Source organism: Rhynchophorus ferrugineus, unplaced genomic scaffold (assembly GCF_030347505.1).
Source record: "Rhynchophorus ferrugineus isolate W39M unplaced genomic scaffold, kcgeb_rfMv2 rfM9, whole genome shotgun sequence".
NCBI classification, from domain to species: domain Eukaryota; kingdom Metazoa; phylum Arthropoda; class Insecta; order Coleoptera; family Curculionidae; genus Rhynchophorus; species Rhynchophorus ferrugineus.
The window spans coordinates 25,577,412-25,597,956 of NW_027472588.1; the positions used below are offsets into that span (position 1 = coordinate 25,577,412).

Sequence of the window (20,545 nt, forward strand, 5' to 3'; positions counted from 1 at the left end):
GAAATTCCTCTTAATGTTCCACGTAGAAAGGTTAATTTCAAATTTGTAATTTGAAGGAAGTTAAATGGTTAGTTACAAATCTTTACCGAAGGGTGGTAATTTCTCTTTACCGAACTTCTGAAAATGGTCAGAAATTTAGACTCAAACAGTAGTGCGATAGAAAATAAATAAATAAATATATAAATATATATATATATATATATATATATATATATATATATGAGCACTTGATTCGTTTCATAAATTTTGTAAAAACATATTTAATGTGAAATCAGAATGTTCATTAAAAATATGTATCTCCTTTTTAACGCTTACATAATTTATCGTTTCATAATGATACATTCTATCTATGAACTAAAATTGACACTTAAATTTAAATAATCTATGAGAAATTATACAAAAGTAGAAGATTAATCGTTTTTTGTGCCTCTCAGTATCTGTAACTTACAGATATATATCATTAATTGATTTACAGGCCTGTGGTAATAGTACCATTAGACATTCCTTGCCTATCATCCTTTTTGATCTCTCCTATGGTGGATACTGACAATTTTCGCTCTGTCAGATCTAGGGGAAACTGAAAATTGAGTTGATTCTTCGTAAAAATCGCGGTGGAATGGTCCAAGTTGTTCTCCTGACATTCTGCAGCGCGTTTCCTTCGTCTCGCTTCATTCTGGTGATGCCTCCTCACGCACGAGCACACCACGAATATTATCGAAGAGACAGCGAACGTAACTATACAAACTAAACCGATAATTAGGCCCTTTTTATTCGATCCGAAGGGGTCCTCTTCACCGCCGCCCGAATCACTACACGCCGGGATCTCGTCGAGAGTCAATCTCTGCAGACTTTTACCTTTGAGAACACTGGGAAAGGCACATGTTGTATTTAGAAAGAGGTTCGTGTGGTTGACGCGAAAAAAGATATCGCTGATGTGACACAAATCGCACGTCCATGGGTTATCGCGAAATTTTATGTGGGGAATCGATTCAAAAAATGTCAGCACACTGTCGTTTAGGCCGCGGATATCGTTGGCGTTGATGTCGAGGAGTTGGAGATGTTTCGGGAACATACCAACGGTTAATTCGGTCAAGTTATTTCCGGACAAGTTCAGGTTTCGTATACGCTCAGGAAAAAAACCTTCAGGTATGCTGACTAGTCTCATGTGAGCAATGCTGAGATCTCGTATGGACGTCAGTACGTCCAGTAGGTCCTTGACGATGTTTAGACGGAACTTATTACCGCTTATAATTAACTTCACCAGAGATTTTTTCACGTAACTGAACGCTACACTTTCCGCTTTACTTAACTTATTGTACCCGATATCAAGCTCGATTAAACTGGTTAGATTCTTCAGCGCGGTATCCGGTATCTTCGCGATCCGATTCCGTGCCAAGCACAAGTACTTCAGCTGTTGCTGATTGACGAACGTGTTCTCCAGTATGACGGGGAACAGATTCCCGTCCAATTTCAGCGTGTGAAGTCGGTGCAGGTCCTGAAACTCGTCGTTAGCGAGGAACTGTATCTCGTTGTAGCCCAGATCTAAGTGGGTTAAATAAGGCAACAGGTGGTAGATTTGGGTGTTGATCCTTTTCAGTCCGCAGTGTCGGCATTCCAACGATCTCAGATCCTGAAAGCAGAGAGAAAAATTAGGCGAAATAAAGTTTAGACGTGGCCGCTGTATTGCGGCAAAATAGTTTTATATAGAGTCAGGTATTCGAGGCGTTTGTTTTTCGGCGGATGCTGGCGTGGGAATTTTTAATAAAATGGCGGAATTGGTGGCATTACAAAGCTAGACGTTCCCTGCCGTTTCTCAAAATACTTCAGCTTCGGTAAACAAAATACTAAAAATTCGTTTCATACATTTGTTTCGTCAACGACTAATAAAGCTTGGATTAAAAAATGTATAAATATTCAAACATGTTTTTGTATAGTTGGAACTCAATTACTTAAAGGGGTACAAGTAAACATACTAATTATAAGAAGCTTATATTTATCTGTCTTAAAACGGTTGATATGGGATTGAATGTCAAAAATTGTTATTGTGATAAGCATTATCGTTCTGAAATTGGCAAAATGTAAAGTCGCTTTTTCATTGGTTCCGGAACAATGTCCATTAACCTACCGCCCATCGATGAAGTATAGATCTTGTGTTATTCCGGTGATGATCTACAATTGGCGGGCATCGGTTTCATAGTTGATACAAGAACGGCTTCTTGTATCATTTCGTTGTAGTCTAAATCAGATCGTATATTCGTTCTCATAATTCGCCGCAGTGTATAAACATATATTATATCCATTTACGCATCTACTGAAACAAGCTAAGATAAGTCTAGATGATTTTTACAACCAACTTCAACAAGTTTTTAATTCTGCAGCTTATCTATCCATTCTGGCTGGAGATTTTAACGCACAGATAGATTTTGGGAAGTATTGGTTATGGACAAATCAATAACAATGGTTTACGTTGACATTTGCCTCACTGAATAATTTTTTGGTGAGTCACATTATATTTCAATACCCCCGAAACATCAACTAACGTGGCGGAATCGAAGATGTTTCAAGATTTGCACCAACAGTAGCGTATTGGTTAATAAGTATCTCTGAGTACCAGCTATAAATATATGTTGATGATAATAATAATTAATTGTTAAGCATTAGTCTCATCTTCAAACTCTTATTGCATTAGAAAATGAGTTATTCGATTCCACAAGATTTTTCTAATTTTTTTAGACTGAACCTGCTAGAAACTATGAAAAAATTATTATGCTGCTTTTATTATTTAGAAATGAAGAAGTTATAACACATTTTAATTAATTTTATTGTTCAAAATATTAAACTCCAAATGACATTGTACTACACACAGCTTAATCGGCATCAGCACACTAAATAGTAATGAAAAATATATAGAGTTTCGTAATAGACAAGATTACATGATCAAATGGATCAAAATAAAGTCAGACACTATAAGAAACTTACCGATAGGGTCAACATAATTCACAGTATCGTGAGAACTTGTATGCGTATACGCATCTAATGAAACAAAGTCAGGCATGTATAAACTACTCTTACAAGAAACTTCAAGAAGATATTAATTCTATTCCTGCCACTGATTTATCTATTCTGGCTGGATAATTTCACTGACATATATGTTTAGTTGGAGTTAGAAGTTTTGGAAAATATTGGTTATGGAGAAATGACTAACAATGGTTTACGTTTGTTGCCATTTGCCTCATTGAATAACTTTGTGGTGGGTAACAATGTATTCCACCACCCACCCGGAAAGCTGAAAAAACAATATTTACTAATTATTGGGTAATGGTGGCGCTTATGTGTAATATAATCTAATTTATATAAACTAACTTATATCTAAACGTTGACGAGAAATGAAGAATCTTTAGTGGTATGCATTTATTTGATGTCATTGAAAAAATATTGATTTTATAGAGCAATCTGAAACATGCAAATACTAAGAATCGGTAACAAAAGCAAGACAGCAAATCCACTCAATTATGATCATTTTTACCATGCCTGTCTGTTTCGACCTCTTAAAATGTTCTTTAACTACTTTTAACTAATTATTTCTTAGATGATATCCAAATCCTCTTTTTCTTTCCACTCGTCGTTGTTGCGAGCCTCTTTTTCGCAGAGAATAAGTTAATCGAGAATACCTTCTTTCAATTTAAATTACTCTTAGTGGTCACGGTATTTTGGACCAGCGATGAATCCCTTAGCTCATTTACAAATGCTTTGATTAATTTTTTCGTATATATTTCTATACATGTATAATTATATTATATTTTCCTTCATATGAACTCATGAGGAAATTGAATGAGGAACAGACAATGAAGTATAAATATTTCCGTAATGTAATAATACACATCTTATGATGGTACTAGATATGAAAATATTAAAATGTTAGAGATAGCTGATTGGCATTTTTATTATGATTTGGAATCATCTTGACCAATAATACCTACTACCAAAAAGGCTGTTCTTAGCTGGCCTGTATTTCTTAAAACCTGAAGATTATTAAAACTTTATAAACTTCAATATGACCCATAACCGGGGGATTGGAATTTATTAAAAAAGGCATATGGGCATAAGGTTATGGATTGAATAGTACCGAATAACATTTCTCAAGGGATTAGCGATATATTTTATGATATATCAACGACAGCTGATTATTTGAACTTATAGCCTAACATCGATTCCAAACGACGATCCTAGGCTTTAAGCTTACCGACTGGTCAGTGAACAATTTAGGCAGCATCCCATAAACCATTCGGACTGCACCAGCCTGGCTGCTAGGGTAGAGACATTTCAATTATTATTGCAAACAAAATACTCTGACACGATATAAACCCTCAACTATTGAAGTAGTGTAAAATCGTCCTGTCACCTTAACTACTACGGCTTCCAAGTCGGTTCATATTAGTTTGTTTTTTATAATGTTTATATAATTTCCTGTTGTATAGACTTTGAATGAGTCATATTAAAAGTCAAATTTATTTTAAAATTAAATTACTCGAACATGTTTTAAAGAAAATGAATGATATTGATGAGCTTGATGCCAATAGCCATAATTTAAAATAATCACGACTTTAATAAGGCCAACTCTGTTCCACGTCATAAAAGTGAAAAGACATTCATTGATCCATTATCGGCGGTGACCTGAAAGTTTTAGACGACCGGCAATTCGGATTAAGGATTTTATATAAATTATTTGCAATAATAAATTTTCATCGGCTTGTTTCCGATTTTCGTTGCAGTCACATGGCGTTGCAACGGCCGTATTTCACGTCCGTTTTCTTTATGGAAGACGTAATAGGTAACAGAAAATGGGAATTTTATTACCCCAGTGGTAAAATATAATTTAGCTGGAAGTTATATATGGCTTGATGGGCCCGCTATAATGGCAGATTTGGAACTATGATGCTTTTTTCCAATTTTATTGAAATTTTCGATAGATTTATTGCTGTTCTATTATAGATTTAAGCCCAGAATGGGTGGCGTTATCATCATTTGACGAAGTAGAAGTAGAATAGCTAGTGAACTATTTATGATAAAATTTCTCATATAGATACCATAACGTTTAAACAAAAAATATATTTATTTCCATTGCATTTATAAATAATATATATTTTATAAAGGGTGGGGTAATAGTCCCGCTACTATTGACGTAATTTTCGCTGAATAGCAATAATGGAACAATTATTTTCAATAAATGTTGTCACTATTTCTGCTCGTTCTAGTCGCGTATATTTATTAATAGGAAAATTTGGACATCTACACAACACGATGGTTAAAGCGAAACTGAGCAAAACGTCACATAACAAGGTGCCAATAAAAAAAGGTGTCGGGACTTTTGCCCCATGCTATATATAAATATATCAATATATACGTTATATTCAGCGACTGATTCGGTGTGCCAGTGCGTGAATTATTGCTAAAAGCTTTGACTTTGAATATTGCTTTGAATCTGTATCAGCCAATATGGTGCTATCCCCAGCAAACATTACATTAGTCAAGTTTGTAACAGTCTGTTTTTAAAACTTTTATAATACTAATCCGCCATTGGAACTATTGCTTGCTGGTCTCGGATTTTCTCCTCAGGAGCTCTTTAAAGTCACATTTGTATGATCTTCATAAATTTCTTCTCGTCAATTGACTTATATCTGATATATCAAGGCCAGGGATAAATAATGTCTCAACAGCTTAACATGCTGCTCACACCAATTTGACAATCGAAAAGTTCACACAAAGACAAAAACTGTATATTTTTTATGTTTCGTTCACCTCTGTTATTCTAGTAAATCCTTGTTATATCCTTAATTATATTTCTAAAATAATTAAATACCATATTCGATGATATGAATATATTTAATACAGTTCTAGCAAAAGGATCGCTATGAGACTATAAAATTTGTTTAAGATGATTTGAAGTTGCTCAATTTCCCTTAACAAAATGATATTGGGACTGCGAAATACTTGTGAATATTAGATCAGTTACTGCTTAGCCATTGGTTATTGGAATTTTAGAATAGCCAAATTCAGGGAGCTCTTCTATACTGTGTATACTATGAAAACTTTGGTAAAAAGTACAATTCATGAAATAATTAAAGGCAAATTGGTAGATGACTATACCATCGATGGTCACATATAATTTCACTGTAATTATAAGTTATCCAGTTTTTAGTTTTATTTAGATTCTCCAGAAAAGAAGTCTTGTATATTGCTCGATTGACTTAACGCTGACTATCAAAAATGAACAAAAAAATTAGATTGAGGTGTTGGGCTTGTATTTACCTTTAAGGGCGTATTTCATGTTAGAATGATTTCAATTACTTGTAGTCACCTTTTTTGTTAAAATAAATTTAATTTACATATTAACTACAAATGAGCATATTCCAACAACACGAAAAACACCCAAATCAAGCAACCAGGAATAGACTTCAGATCGGTGACACAAAATATAAAAACAGATTCAGCGGGTAGCCGTACAGGCTAAGGGTTTAGTTTAGTTTAGTTTAGTTTAACGCCGACAATAGCATACTAGGGTCGAATCTTGCTGGAGTTAAAATTCGTTTTATGATAAAAAACCGACGATAGTGTTCGTTAAGGTTAAGTAAGTGTTTAAAGTCGCTAAATAACATAACTGTGTTGGCACGACTCTAAATAAACTTAACTAAAGAACCCTAAATTTAAAAAAATATATATTTAAACAAATATTTTAGGCTCTGGTTGAATTGCTGTTAGCTCCAACTCTTATACGCCATATTAACCATCGAATATGTTAACATACATAAATCAACCATGGACGCGTAATATTTAAAATCAAATTCTGGCAACGCTGTACTGCAAACTGCCGGCAGGCAATTTTGCAACGCAAAACAACTCCTTAATAGTTAGTCTTAGAGCTAGCAGCGTTTCTGTGAGAGAATCAGGTAAGCTGATTTTTAATATATCTCTTTCACTCTCTCGGTCAGCATCGGGTATGATTACAGGTAAAATATTTTTAAATTAACTTAATAAAATGATTAAATAATATTTTTAGATATTTTATTGACCGATATATCCATTCCTTTATTAGCATATAAAAAAGTAAGCAACAATTTTAATAAACTTTTTAAATTGGTACTTAATTTTGGAACTTAATTTGAAGGTATTATTCAAAATATCCATTTTCTCTCCGATATATCGATAAATCGATATATAAATATTTTTCAAAAGTATGGTTATACCGAAATATGGATATATTAATATATCGATATTTTTTTCGGGGGCTGCCGCCCCTACTGACGGCATATTTTCAACATACCTATTTTAGTTCCCGTACTTAATCTGTGTTCCTTATTATTTCACAATAGAATTATTGTTTGGCAAATTAATTTTGCGTATTCTGATACTTAAATAATATCATATAAGAAATGACAGCCATACTGAAATAATTTGAATTTTTTTTATAAATTAAAATTAGCGTCTGGCACATTACAAACAATCATAAAAATATCTGCCAATGAATTAAATATTTTTGTTAAGCCTGTCAGAAGTCATGAAAAAATTATCCATTCTTTATTAAGTTAAGTATCGAGTATTTTTACCTGTACAGATACAATGCGGTTACATTGATTGGTTCCACTGGTAAACGGAACCCCTGCTGCCAGGTCATATGGACCGGGTGCTGACCGAGAGAGTGAAAGAGATCAAATGTCAAAATATTAGCTTACCTGAAGTTCTTGTTTTCTCTACATTACTAGCTCCCGTACTATCAATGTTTCATTTTAAAGGATATTAAAATGGAGAGTCTGTGGTTAAAATATTACGAAGTTATTTACATCTAAGTAGTGTTATTTAGCTATTGAGTTACTTTCGGTTATTCCCATATTGTTAGAATTATTAAAGAGTAATCAATAAGGATAAAAAGCAATCAATAATAGTATGGTCATTTAAAGTTGTATTGTTCAATTATTGCATAGAAAACAAATTATTCTGTCCGCTTCACCGGGCGGTATATACGGATCTGAAAAGAAAGCCCGACATATGTGAAAATATCATCCCAACATAGATTAACAAAATTCTAGAATAACAATAATCATGTTTATTCGGTGCTTTCAAGCCACTTAGATTTTCGAACTCACTAACAATTCTCCAACAAAACATTACAGGAAGCAAAATATCTTTAGGTAGTTTAGTTGCATTTTAATATGCTAGTTTTGTTCAATTTGAGTTTTTTCATATATCTGAATGAATATAAAACTAATTCATTTTTGCAATTTTTCTATTCTAATACTCCTAGGTATGCTTGGCTAAAGCGCATTTATTGTAATCGGTTCTATCATTATATCTTTCAGCCTTAATACTTTATAATACATGAAATGTCAATAAAATAAAGAGCACTAGATTGGAGCAATTAATAGTCTCTCTTGCCGAGGAACATGTATTATGGTCAGGATAAAGCCCATTTAGTACGCTGCGTATAATCATTTTAAATGCAGCCATGATCCAATGCAAAACTGAACTATTCAGAACTGAATATCAAGTAAATTTATATATTTGTAAAATCACTATCGATCAATCCGTACAATATCTTATCTTTGAGCTTTTTAAGTTCATTTACTGGAGCAACTAGCGCGTTCTTCTGCAACTTTATTTAAATCACAATCTTTTTATTTTACGGTTTTATCAATGGAGTATTTTTGTTTTAAATATCAAGCAAGCTTCTTTTTCTAACTTTCATTAAATGGTGTTTTATCGGATGATTTGAGTCAAAATATACTTGGTGCTATTCACAAGTGCAGTTGCTTCAGGTATAAAAAATAACATTATTTATTACAACTAAATAACACTAGTGACGATAAATTGCTGATGGATGTGTGTGAATTCATAGTCGAAACTGACAATCTTTATTATATTCGCGTTCCGCATCTTACAGATTCATGAAACTCATAGAAACAATGACAGAATACAATTGCGTTTTTCAACTGAGCAGCGAACATTCCTCACATGCTTCTATGGTGATAACGGTCACTTAGAGGGAAAATGCAATAAGCCGCTTCAAAAAATACATACGGAGCAATCCAAAATAGAGATGGTTAACTGCAACCGAGACAAAAACTTTCGAGGCCCATTCCGAAGTCTTGCGACACTAACGGTAGTGTACCGCTTAATAAATATATACTAATACCTAGAGACAAACAAGCCATCGACTGACGACAATAAGCACCAATCGCAATTAATGTGTTTTGTCCAAGTTTACAATATATACGTATAACTCAATAAATCAAAGAAAATATGTTGACTTTTAAGAATGTAGGTGTAGATTTTATTTCGTTTGTCTAGAAGTAGGGGATATAGTAGTGTGTAATGAAAAATAATATTATGAAAACTAATAATATAAAGAAAATTATTGTATAAAACTGCTGCTAAATTAACTAAAAAGATAATTGTATGTTCACAATATGTACGTGTTGAATAATTTGTTGTTTCTGTCTCCTTGCATTACTTATAATATTATAATATGGAAAGTCCAACTAAAGGCATAAGAATTCCGCTGATTAGGATGTATGATTTAGGGGGTAACTATATTTTTCTTCTGTATTTCACTCAATACCCTCTATTAATCAGTCGTTCAAATTTGACTGATTATACGCCAGTAAAAGATGCGCCAATCTTTCGTCCTTTAAAAATAATCTCTAACACAAACACTAAACACCAAAACACTAAACTGTAAAGTCTATATAATCGAAAAAATGGAGATAAATCTATGAGTCTTTAATATGTTCTGTGATTACTCCACTTTCATTTCCATATCAATAAACCATAAACAAATCGAATTGGCACTAGTGAGTTCAGTACTTTTATTAATCTAAAGTAATTGTCAGAACTGAATACATTATTATTGTCTCTTAACTTCTCAAAGATAAAAGTTCTTTAATTTGAAATAAATTATAATAATTTTAAGGCATACATTCAAAAGTTGTTGCTAAACATTTTTTTTTTTGCATATACCATAGCTTAATATTATTTTAAATGTTGTTTCTTGTCATTTATATTTTGAACCCTCTTTGTACCAACTAAAGGTTTATTTGGTCTGGCTGATATTTACAAACTTTTTAACTAAGCTCAAGCTCACTGAAAATAGCGCTAAATTCACTACTGATATAAAGTTCAGTCTTCTAGCATTCTTCATGATATAATTCACGAGAGGTGAAAAATTCATGAAGAAAAGTCTCCACAATTGACGAATCGTCTGCTATTGTGAATCTCGACAGAATATAGTTAGAACAAGTCCAGGAGTTCAAATACTTGGGTTCAGTAATACAGCAGAAAAAGTGGAATTTTCCGCTGACGTACTAAGTAGAATCTACTAAATATCAATAGCTTTTACTTCTATAAGACGTAGTATATGAAAAAGTTGAAATATTACAATCAAGACTAAAATCAGTTACTTTTGAACGCTTATCTTACCAATCCTTCGGTATGTCACAGACTTAAGCAATGTTAGAGTCTTATATTATACAGTGATCACTCGATTATTCCTTCGAGACCTTCGAGGTAATGAAGACACACGCTTTGTCTATGACTAAGAGTAAAGAACGCAATGAGTGCAACATCTATACATAACAGTTTAAAAAAAATTAGTAAAGTAGAAATCTTATATATAAAAATGAATCGCAAAATGTGTTGGTAAGCGCATAACTCAACAACGCCTGGACCAATTTAGCCAAATCTTTTTTTAAAATGTTCGTTGAAGCTCAAGGATGGTTTTTACGGCAAGCAAAATTAGAATTATTGCTGGAAAAACTCTAAAAATAGCCCTTTTCTTTTTCCCATACAAATGATTTGTAACTAAAACGTAGTCAATTTGAGCTTTATTGCTATAGTATAAAGTTCATATTAAATTACAAGCACTCACTGTTGTCTAAGCAATGTAGGTGTGTTCCTAACGTCAAAGATCATATCTATCAAAACAATGTGCGTGTGTGCGTTGGAGTTTAATGTTAAAACTAAATATATACTTTTTAAGATCAAATATTATTTAAGTTTGATCACTGACAATCCATTAATTTATACCACACCATAATATTTTTTTATTTACAGATACAAGGGCAAATATATCACAGAGCAGGTTCACTGTTACCAGTGTCAGATAGCGACAACAAATTCCTGCAAATTTACTTTATGGGCAATTCACCACAAGAAATTGATCTGCGTTGTGCACATAACAATTTAGTAAAGAGGTCTATTGTAGAACAATTACAAACTTTATTTCATCAACACAATCAATTGATTATATTGTTTAAAACTGCCCTGGATCTGATGCCATCCGATAATCACAAAATTGTAATCAGAGCTGATAAAACACCTGCAGGTCAACATACAAGACGTTTTAATGCACCAACTATTGATGAAGTTGCTATCGTTGTAGTTGGAGAAAATTTGGAATCCTGTGATATTGTTTTACATCGTCAGAATTATCAATTACAACGTATAAAGGAAACACACCCCTCATATGATGCACTGCAATATCCCATTATATTTTGGCAAGGTGAAGATGGCTACAATTTATCAATAAAAATGATAAATCCCATTACAGGTAACTAAAGTATTAGTTTAGCTATGGTGATAATATCTCAGTCACTATATTATGTATTTGAATCTTATTAAAACAAAATCTGTTTACAGGTTCTGAAACCAACAAAAAAGTCAGTTCAGTGAACTATTATTCATACCGCCTAATGATTCGGGAAAATGAAGATAATCACATATTGAAATGTCGGCGATTATATCACAAATATGTTGTTGACATGTATGTTAAAATTGAAACGGAGAGATTAACATTCATCAGGTTGAATCAAACCAAACTCCGATCTGAAGAGTATATTCACCTTCGAGATGCGATTAATACTGATGGAAATGCACAGAATGTCGGTCGGATGACTATTCTTCCAGCAACATACATCGGAAGCCCTCGGCATGTGCACGAATATGCTCAAGATGCCATGTCGTATGTTCGACATTATGGTACAGCAGATTTGTTCATCACATTTACATGCAATCCGCAATGGATAGAAATTAAGCAGGAGTTATTCCCTGGGCAATCACCCATTGATCGTCATGATATTACAGCCAGAGTCTTTAGACAAAAGTTGAAATCTTTAATGAATTTCATCGTAAAACATAATGTGTTTGGTGAGACACGCTGCTGGATGTATTCTGTGGAGTGGCAGAAACGAGGATTGCCACCTGCACACATTTTGATTTGGTTGGTTGAAAAGATAAGGCCAAATGAAGTTGATGCAGTGATATCAGCTGAAATCCCTAATGTACAAGTAGATCCTGGATTGCATGAGGTAGTTATCAAAAACATGATACTTGGTCCCTGTGGAACTCTTAATCAAAATTCACCGTGTATGATGGATGGTAAATGTTCAAAACGATATCCACGGATATTAATATCGTAAACAATTACTGGTAATGACGGTTATCCATTGCATCGTCGCAGATCGACAGCAGACAATGGAAAATCAACAATTGTCAAATTAAATCAACAAGATATTGAAATAGATAATCGTTGGATTGTTCCATATTCACCCATTTTATCAAAGACATTCAAAGCACACATCAACGTTGAATCTTGCCATTCAGTGAAATCGATTAAATACATTTGCAAATATGTAACCAAAGGGAGTGATATAATATGATGAAGTTACCCAATACCAAATGGGCCGCTATATCAGTAGTAATGAAGCAGTTTGGCGAATATTTTCTTTTCCTATTCATGAGAGACACCCTTCTGTTGTTCACTTAGCTGTGCATTTAGAAAATGGACAAAGAGTGTATTTTGCAGCACAGAACGCAGTACAAAGAGCTGCTCAGCCACCATCTACTACATTAACCAGTTTTTTTGAGACATGCCAAAACGATGATTTCGCACAAACATTGCTATATTCTGAAATGCCAAAATATTATACCTGGAATCAATCCTCAAGGAGATTTATACGACGGAAACAAGGAAAACCAGTTCCAGGATATACAGATGTATATTCCACCGATGCGATTGGCCGGATTTATTCAGTACATCCAAGCAATGATGAATGTTTTTATTTACGACTGCTATTAGTCAATGTACGTGGCCCAACATCATTCCAACAGTTACGAACTGTTGATGGTGAATTGTGTGGATCCTACAGAGAAGCCTGTCAACGTTTGCAATTGCTTGAAAATGACGCTCATTGGGATCAAACTCTCAATGATGCTGTAATATCATCACACGCTCATCAAATACGAACATTGTTTTCTATAATCATATCTACATGCTTCCCATCAAACCCAATTGATTTGTGGATCAAGTACAAAGATTATATGTGTGATGATATTTTGTATCAAATACGGAATAGAATGGGAAATCCAAATATACAAATCAGTGAAGAAATTTACAATGAAGCATCGATTTCAATTGAGGACATATGCTTGATAATGTCAAACAAACTATTAATTCAAATAGGCCTGACCGCGCCCAATCGTCCAATGCATGACGCTTTTAACCAAGAGTTACATCGAGAAAGACTGATCTCAACGCTTTGAAAGAATTAATTCAAACAAATCTTCCACTGTTAAATGAACAACAGAAGTATGTATTTGAAACTCTTATGAAAGTAACAAATGATGAAACTGGAGGGATTTACTTCTTAGATGCATCTGGTGGTACAGGAAAAACTTTTTTGATTTCATTAATATTAGCAACAATTCGCTCACAAAATAAAATTGCACTTGAACTCGCTTCGTCGGGAATCGCAGCAACTTTGCTTGAAGGTGGTCGAACAGCCCATTCAGCACTAAAATTGCCATTAAATATGCAAAGCAATGAAACTCCAACCTGCAACGTTTCGAAGAACTCTGCAATGGCAAAGGTTTTGTAGCAATGTAAATTGATTGTTTGGGATGAATGCACGATGGCACATAAAAAATCTTTGGAGGCTTTAGACAGAACCTTAAAAGATCTACGTAGCAATAATAACCAATTTGGTGGTGCAATGATTTTATTAGTAGGAGATTTTCTTCAAGCATTGCCAGTGATTCCACGATCAACGCCAGCTGATGAACTCAATGCATGTCTAAAGTCCTCCAATTTGTGGAAACATGTCAAAGTACTTCATTTAAGCAAGAATATGCGTGTCGAGTTGCAAAATGACCAATCTGGAAACATATTCTCTAAACAACTCATTGACATTGGTAATGGCAAATTTCCTATAGACATGTTGACTGGCTGCATTAACTTTCCTCAAAGTTTTTGTCAGTTAACTCGATCAAAAGATGAACTTATTCAGAAGGTGTTTCCAGATGTTTCTCAAAATTACAGAAACCATGATTGGTTGAGCGAACGAGCTATACTGGCTGCAAAAAACATAGATGTAAATGAATTAAATTTCAAAATTCAAGAACAAATTACAGGCGAATTGAGGATATATAAATCAGTTGATTCGGCTACTAATCAAGATGATGTAGTCAACTATCCACCGGAATTTTTAAACTCGCTGGATTTGCCAGGATTGCCACCTCACAATCTTCAATTAAAGGTTGGATCGGTGGTTATAATGTTGCGAAATATCAACCAACCGCGTCTTTGCAACGGTACACGGTTAGCGATAAAAAAATTACTCAACAATATGATAGAAGCAACTATACTCAAAGGAAAGTATAAAGGAGAAGATGTTCTCATACCGCGCATCCCAATGATTCCGACTGATGTGCCATTTGAGTTTAAACGACTACAGTTTCCAGTGTGGCTTGCTTTTGCTATGACTATAAACAAGTCCCAGGGGCAATCATTAAGTGTTTGTGGTATTAATCTAGAAAACCCATGTTTCTCACATGGTCAATTGTATGTTGCCTGTTCCCGTGTTGGAAAACCATCAGATTTGTTTATCTATGCGCCAGGTAATCAAACAAAAAACATCGTATACCACAAAGCACAATGATAATAATAATAATAATTATGATTCACATGATTAACAATAAAGCGATTACTTACTTTTCAATCCTTATATATGTTTTATTTAATTATTTTTTATTCACAACGCCCTATCACCAGGGTGATGGTTCTGTTCAGGAGAATTTTTTAAAATACGTAGGCACAAAAACTGCCACATTACAAATCTTTTTGACAGGACGAAGTCTGTCGTGTCAGCTAGTATAATATAAATATAAATAAGTAGTTAGCATCTGCTCTTTACATCTGATATACTAATTACAAAAGAACCAGTACTAGGAATATATTTGCCGATGACACAGTTTTCATGGCAAAATATGTATCTCCGACTAAGGCTGTAGAAAAAGTAGAAGCAGCGTCCAAAAAAATCTATATATGGACTGGAGACTGGAAAATACAGCTTAGTAGCTCAAAATCTGTACATTATAATATTGTATTGCGGCAAAATTATAAAAACATAATTATATCACTTTACGGATGCCATATTCCAGAAGCCGAATCAACTAAATAACTCGGAATATATCTCGATAGTAGGTTTAATTGGAAACATAAGTAACATATAAAGAAACAAATATACTGGTTAGTCGGAAGGTATTCTCAATTTAATCTAGAATCAAAGAGAATGGTTTATTTATGGGATGCACATATGAGGTTGTATAAAACACCAAACCAAATAGTAATCCGGCGCATACAAACGAAAGTTCTACGATTAATTACTAATGCTTATCGCTACGTAACCAATGAACCAATGAGCTGCACAGTGACCTCAAAATAAAATTAATTTTAATTAATAGAATTGAAGTACAACAGAACAGTAGTAATAAACTAATATGTAAATTAAGTTTGTACTAAGCCCATCTAATGTAAGATGCAATTAATAAAAAAAGGTATGCATAATTCCATAAACTATAGTCCCGGAGATATGTTCAGAAATCTCTAGTGGATAAAATACATACTCTAAATATAGTATAGGAAAATATCTAAAAATGCTATATCAAAATATAAAAATGAAATAAAACAGTAAATTAAGAAGCAGAAACAGCTTCCGTGGCATGATAAAAACGATCGAATATCATCATCGTACTTGGGGTTTCCGTCCTTTCGCTATTTGTTTTTTAACTCCGGTGCGTATTTAGCAACGTATTCCTATCACGTCTTCGCCCAGTCCCTGTCCCCCCACCATCATTATCTCATCCTTTCCAAGTAGAAAAGGGGAAAACAAAATGTATTATAATAATACCCATGCTTAACGTTCATTCGCGGCGCCTTATCCAGGATATAAATGGACAATTTCAGGTGTCTCCCCCAGAAATTGGATATGATATTGCCTTACTTAAATAAATTCCGTCCATTAAATAGATATATTCAAAATATTCGGAGCATCGAATGAGAAGAGAAAAAAAAACCTTTTCCATGACGAAATGATATCTTTTTCATTACCCGTATTTTCCACTAACGCTTTCTGGACCAGGATCTCCGAATCTATTTTTTCCCTCTGTGTCCTCCCGTTTCTCTGGATATTCCACAATTTTCTTTCGGCGATTAGTGTTTTTTCCTTTCGTTTTAGATTAGATATAAAAAAGGGTGTTTCAATAAATAGGCCCCGGGTTTAATGGGTTTTTCCCCTCGGGCTAAATCTAAGCGGGGCCGGCGGCGTACGATGAGAGAAAAAAACGTATCCATCAATCCGGAACGTATACGCGCGGTATAATTCGAATCTTTCGATTCAGAAAATTACGACGGGATGAAATGACAAAAAGTTTAAACAGCTGCATAAAACTGGAAGGTTGTAAAGATATACACATTCGGGAGAAAATGACCAACTGAATTTAGAATTATTTTAAATTTAATTCTATAGTCTAATGAAAATAACAGTGAACTCTCGTCATCAATATGTTTAATATATATATATATATATATATATATATATATATATATATATATATATATATATATATATATAATAGTAAATTCGTGTTGGATAAGTTCGCCGCAAAATTCTTCATAATATCATTTATAACTACAGGTTATATACCGGCAAATATTATCTGAACGCATTGTTTGTTTTAATAAATATTAAATTGCTGCTTATTAATACTTTGATTCAAAATGCCGAAGCCAGACATAACAGAATGCGTTTCTAATCAGTTACATCGAACAGGAACGAGATAATGGAGTAAAAAATTGCCAGGAAAACCATTTAAAAAGGTAAGCATTTTTACTGTTAATTATAAAATTTCTGCAGTTTTTATTGAAAGTATTTTAGCATGTTGCAGCTGCACTAATTATTAGTATGAACAGATATGAGAATGGACGAAAAGAGACATTATTTCAGCTCTAACAGAGATCAAATATATAAAATGTATAAAATCAGTGAGTAGTCTCTTTAACATAAACTTAATTTGATACAATTATTTCAGAGTAAACTGTTAATCTAAAAAGTATCCATAGAGAGGTAAGAAGATGCAACTTTTTGGGGGATGTAGAGCATACTTTTATAGCCTATTCGGTAATATAGGATTTAAATGGTGTAAAGATAACCCACAAAGAGGTCGAATGGAATTTGCAGCCTTTAAAAGAATATAATTTTTAAATAAAACAAAATCAAGAAGGTCTTATTATACCAATATGTGTATATAAATGATTGAGAATGAATATTACAGAAGGGGTTCATTAAAATCAACCAACCAATATAATATAGTCACTGATGGCAAGACGATAATAAAAATAGTGTTAAGACAGTTATTAGGTTTTATTAGTCATAATATTTTTTAAATGCTGATTACAGATATATTTTTCTTTATGCTCGAAACAGGAATGGTTAATAACCCCTTCGATTTGGATGCGAATGGAGTGACTAAATCTAGCTTTATCAAGAAAGATTTATTAACAGAATAATCTAAGAAAAAATACACTATTATCAAAATTATTTTACAAGGAAACACACTACCGAAAGAAATAAAAACTATGCGTAAAAGGTCTATATGCTCTCTAATGAAAGTAAAACATTACATGGATAAATAATTGTTAATTAGGTGGATTATGCCTCTATGGAATACCACTATATAGAAAATGCGCCTGTATCTCATAGGTGGTATAGGGGTAGGGAATAATCAATGTAAATATAATAAAACACAACACTAACATACAAAGTATTATTACTGTATAATTAATTCTAGTCTTTGATAATATATGCATTGATGTTGATAATATATTCTGTAAATTGTTAAAATAAGTTACATGTTGTTTTATTTTTTACAGTTTAATTATTTTATTTATATAAGAATTTTGTTGTATGTCAAAGCCGAAAGGAAATAAAAGTCAGAGTTAATGCGGCAACATTTTGACGTCATCAATTCAGATGACGTGGGTTCATTGTTTTATTAAACGGGATAGGTGTTACAACTGGCCTGCCAGCATTTAATTAATTAATCTCTAAATTAACCGTATACTAAACATATTTATTTCGAAAGTGAATCTATTTGCTTTTGTAGATATTTACAGTTCTTTTGCAAAAGATCATTCACAATTAGACCCATAAGTGCATTTTGCACTGTTTGGGGTTCTCTTGAAATACGACCTTATGTGTCCATGTCTTTGATAAGTTTTGCAGTAAAATATCATTTTATCTAATGATATATCATACATTTTGTTCTCAGTTCCAGTATATTATTTTAATTTTGTATCGCATCTTCAATTTTATTGCACCATAGTTTCTTTTGATTTGTGGGCGATTGTTTACACATATATTGAGAGATGCAGGATCCTTAATTACCTAACAATTACCTTAATAGACCGTATCTTAATGTACCACGTTACTATTGTGTATTAGCTCTCTTACTGCTGGATATTATCTCTAGATTAATGTTGAGGTAAATCGTCATAAATAAAAAATATTACTCTATTTATCATTTCTAACTGTTAACAGATTCAGTCTGAAATTTTTGGATGTAAAGTCTTGATGTGACTGATACTAGAATATAAGGAATAGTTCATTCAATATTTAGGTAAAATAATAAACCACATTATATAGCACTTATTGATTATCCTGGCAGGGGGACAACGAAATACTACATTATCTCCGCCATCTTTATTGTAACGCTAGGAATTGTTTACAATAGCTAGCAGTATCCGAAGCTTTAGCATAAGTTTTACACCAATTTCAATTGATGGATAACATATATGAATTAGAGTGAATAATAAAAGATTTCCTCTTCAGAATATTGAGGAATGTCTTAAGGACGTTGGTTAAAATCATAAAAGGCCTATGAGATATCTCAGGTATTTTCACATTATAAGCTCTGTTATATAGCTAGCTTTATCTTCTATCGCAATAAGTGTTATTACAAAAATGCATGGAAAGCAAGTGTTTTTACTGATTCCCGCTCTACGTTTACCTGTTTATACTTGCCCTCACTTTGGGCAGCCTTGAAGGTTTAGTAGGAGACACAGTCCTCGTACATTTGTTATGGATTAATGGTAATGATGATGATGATGATTATTGCAAAGATGAAGGATACGGAAATTAGGAAAGTATACGGAAGTATTAGGCGTATTATTATACCACAAAATTAACTCGTTATCTCTCTTCAGCTATTGCGATTTTTGAAAAGAAAATACTTTATTTCAATGACTATAAAGTTATAGCGAATCTGCTTCAGGTCATTATTGAATATTTGTTGCAATAAGAGTTATTGCAAAACATAATTATTCCATATGCAAAACACTTCTGATTGAAATTAATGTATATCAATATATGAAACAGTATTCAACTATTTGCAAGGAGTCAAACTTGAGTCTAGATTATTAGTATTGGGGTATTTTTATTAGTTATCTAGAATTTAGCGTTTAGGATAAATACAGTCAATTTTAACTGAGCATCCTCTCAGAAAGGTAGACATTAACGTAGACGTAATTAGGCTTATATGATGAGTCCTTAACAATAAAAACAAATAAAAATAATTAAGAAAACATTGTAACAATATATAATATACTTTATAGACTGCTGTATAATTTAGGCGAATAGGTTAGGGAAATTGATAATTTTCACAAGAATACTTTATTGGTATAATCATTAGGGTTTGTTTGCTATATATGTCAGTATCATTGTTAAATGTAGATTAAAATATTTTAAAAAATAATTTGTTATTTTGAACAAAATGACCTTATAACTTTAATTTTGCGTAATTTTTTCGATATACTTATTTTAAAAGAAGTTCGAAAAAATTAATATTAATTTAAAATCTTCGAAATTCTACGATAGGCACGGGGAGAATATATAGCCAAGTATGCGATATATAATATCCGAAATCAATCAAACGGTAAAATATTACTTTCTCATACTCGGTCTGTGTTCTTTAATCTTTCGAGTAGCTCGAGAAAAAAGCTGGAATAAAATATTTTTCATTTTTATTTTGTATATTGCCTTGTTCCATATGAATGGGCTCTTTGAAAATGGAAATGTTACGGATGAATTGAAAGGTAAAAACATAAGTTTGTGTTTCAGAATTTTCGAATTGCTATATGAGATAAAATATTCCTTTTAAAGCT

At 32.8% G+C, this 20,545-nt stretch overlaps 1 protein-coding gene across 1 annotated transcript in view; it reads right to left on the bottom strand.

The window, feature by feature from the left end:
• Positions 1 to 469: 469 nt before the first annotated feature.
• LOC143203159 (uncharacterized) overlaps positions 470 to 20,545 on the bottom strand; it is a 57,833-nt gene continuing 37,757 nt past the window's right edge. Inside the window, exon 5 of the mRNA XM_076415295.1 lies at positions 470 to 1,630. Coding sequence (XP_076271410.1) covers positions 470 to 1,630 — 1,161 coding nt within the window. The remainder of the gene's footprint in view (positions 1,631 to 20,545) is intronic.